Source organism: Primulina tabacum, chromosome 13 (genome assembly GCF_025594145.1).
Source record: "Primulina tabacum isolate GXHZ01 chromosome 13, ASM2559414v2, whole genome shotgun sequence".
NCBI classification, from domain to species: domain Eukaryota; kingdom Viridiplantae; phylum Streptophyta; class Magnoliopsida; order Lamiales; family Gesneriaceae; genus Primulina; species Primulina tabacum.
Window position 1 is genome coordinate 49,419 of NC_134562.1, and position 2,842 is coordinate 52,260.

The 2,842-nt window shown below is 47.6% G+C and overlaps 1 protein-coding gene across 1 annotated transcript in view; it reads left to right on the forward strand.

Moving 5' to 3' along the window:
• LOC142523060 (uncharacterized) overlaps positions 1-2,147 on the forward strand; it is a 3,526-nt gene extending 1,379 nt beyond the window's left edge. The window contains exons 1-2 of the mRNA XM_075626697.1: positions 1-1,636; positions 1,824-2,147. The exon at positions 1-1,636 is cut by the window's left edge and continues 1,379 nt beyond it. Coding sequence (XP_075482812.1) covers positions 1-1,636; positions 1,824-2,147 — 1,960 coding nt within the window. The remainder of the gene's footprint in view (positions 1,637-1,823) is intronic.
• The last annotated feature ends 695 nt before the right edge of the window (positions 2,148-2,842 follow it).

The window sequence follows — 2,842 nt, forward strand, 5'->3', positions numbered from 1 at the left end:
CAGTGTGCTCCTCTCCATGCCGATTTATCTGTTTCAGGTGGTACAGCCACCGCTTGCTGTCATGGAGAAGCTTGAGCTGGTTTTCAACGCTTTTCTCTGGGGGTCGCGGACACTGGAGAAGAAATGGCACTGGGCCAAGTGGTCTCGAGCCTGTCTCCCAGTGATGGAGGGTGGTCTTGGCTTCCGCAGATTGAAAGATCTGGTGGATAGCTTTTCTATTAAGTTGTGGTTCCGGTTTCGGCAGGGCTCCTCTCTCTGGGCGAGATTCCTTTTACGGAAGTATTGCCAGATGGATGCTCCTGCCTCTGTTCTCCCTCGTGGTTTAATATCCCCCACCTGGCGTCGTCTCCTACGGATCAGACCTCGCGCCGAGCCCGGCATTCGCTGGCGCATTGGCCTTGGAGACGTGTCCTTTTGGGATGACATATGGTTTGGGGATACTGCTCTGTCCAGCCAGTGTGAGGTCCGTGGGGGCCGTGATGTTCGGGTTTTTCACTTTTTGTCTGAGGGGGCTTGGGATTTCGATCTTCTTTGTGCTGTGGTGGCCCCTTCTGTTGCTGAGGCGATTACTTTGACCCCGATTGCCTTTGGCGAGCCTGATTTGGCGCTTTGGATTCACAGTTCTGACGGTGCTTTTTCGATTAGGTCTGCTTGGGAGCTTGTCCGATTGAGAGACCCTGTTTCTGATATCTTGACTCCTTGTTGGGGCCGTTGGTTGAGGCCCACGATGTCTTTTTTTCTTTGGAGATTTTGGCATCAGTGGCTCCCGTTGGATGATATGCTCCAACGTCGTGGCTTTGAGTTGGCTTCTCGATGCCAGTGTTGTGATATGTCGGAGACATTTACACATGTCTTCATTGATGGCCCGATAGCCCGTTATGTCTGGCATTTCTTTGGGGCCATATTTCGTGTCCGGATCCCCTGCACAGGGGATCTCAGGTTGTTCCTTAGCGCTTGGAAGAGAAATCTTCATTGGGCACCTGGGGGCCACGTCAAGGAGTTTCTGCCCTTCATTGTTTTGTGGTTTCTCTGGATGGCTCGTAATGATGCGAAGCACCGTCAGTTGCGTATTTCTGGGGAGACTGTGAAGTCTCAGATTTTGTCTTATCTGCGTCTTGCCCATGCTGCTTTCATTGTTAAGCCCAAGCACTGGCTTGGTGCCTTTGAGGCGGCGAGATCGCTGGGAATTTTTGTTGCCTTTCAGCGGACCCATAGGTTAGCGATTGTCCGGTGGCTCTGTCCACCACCTGGGTGCTTTAAGCTGAATGTTGATGGGAGTTCGAGGGGCAATCCTGGGGAGTCGTCTGTCGGTGGTGTTGTGCGTGATTCTTCTGGCAGGGTGGTGCTCTCCTTCAGCGAGTTTATCGGAGTCGGGACCAATGTCCGGGCGGAGCTTTGGGCGGTTTGGAGGGGCCTTCTTATCTGTTCCGATCTCGGTCTTTTTCCCCTTTGGGTTGAGACCGATTCTCAGATTTCTCTTCAGATCCTGCGTTCTCGTCGGTGTCATTGGGACCTTCATCATACAGTCACTCGGATTCTGTTTCTTTTGAGGGGGCGGGCGGTTCATTTTTCACATATTTTTCGGAAGGGAAATTCGGTGGCGGATGCGTTGGCGGCGAGGGCTCATACCATTAGGGTTTATACCTTAGAGTTAGGTCCTTCACTACCCAGACACATATCCATACTGACCCGCTCGGATATCTCCGGGCTTCCCTACCTTAGATACAGATGTTCTTAGCTATTTGCAGCCCCTTCCTTTATTTGGATCTATTTCTATATATATATATATTTATATATATCTATATGTATTTTTTCCTTTGCAGGTACTGTCTCTTTGGAGTGCTTTGTTTCTTTGGATCTGGGTGGACTCTCGCACCTTCTCCATTGGTGCTTTTATTTGGACCACCCTGTTCTCTGGCGGTCGCTCTCTGCAGGCTTCTCCTTGGCCGCCGCTTTCTATATTTTGTGTTCTCTTGCCGGGTTTTATGGTGGCTTTGGATGATCTCTCTCAGTGGTTTCTCTGGCCCAGAGCTCCATTCATGTCGGGATTTATATGTTCTCTGCTTTTGCTACGTGCATTGGTGGCTCTCCATGTTATCTCTTGGCTACCTCTTATATCAACGTTCCAGTCACGCTTGGATTTATGACGTTATGAGCTCCATACGTTTTCACCTTCTTCTGGGGATTTGAAGTTTCTCTTACTTCAGCTGGATTGCGACCGATCTCGGACTAGGACGTCATTTTCATGTTGGACTTACAGCGACAGACGGCTCAGAGATGGGTACAATTGGTTGTCTTTTGCACCTACATCTGAGTCGGATCTTTACAGTTTAGACATGTTTCGATTTGTTTTGATGTATTTAGCGCTGCTCTTATATGTTCATTTTTATTATGCGCTTTTCCTAGGGATTAGATTTTGGCACGTGTATTTGCCACCCTAGGTTTTATGTCTTTATGTTTTATGTGTTGTCAAACTCGCTTTTAGAGAGGTCTTGGTATACAAAAAAAAAAAAAAAAAAAAAAAAAAAAAAAAAAAAAAAAAAAAAAAAACCCTAAACCCTAAACCCTAAACCCTAAACCCTAAACCCTAAACCCTAAACCCTAAACCCTAAACCCTAAACCCTAAACCCTAAACCCTAAACCCCTAAACCCCTAAACCCTAAACCCTAAACCCTAAACCCTAAACCCTAAACCCTAAACCCTAAACCCTAAACCCTAAACCCTAAACCCTAAACCCTAAACCCTAAACCCTAAACCCTAAACCCTAAACCCTAAACCCTAAACCCTAAACCCTAAACCAAACCATTTTTTTTGCCCCAAAATTTTTTCTCTCATTTGTGAA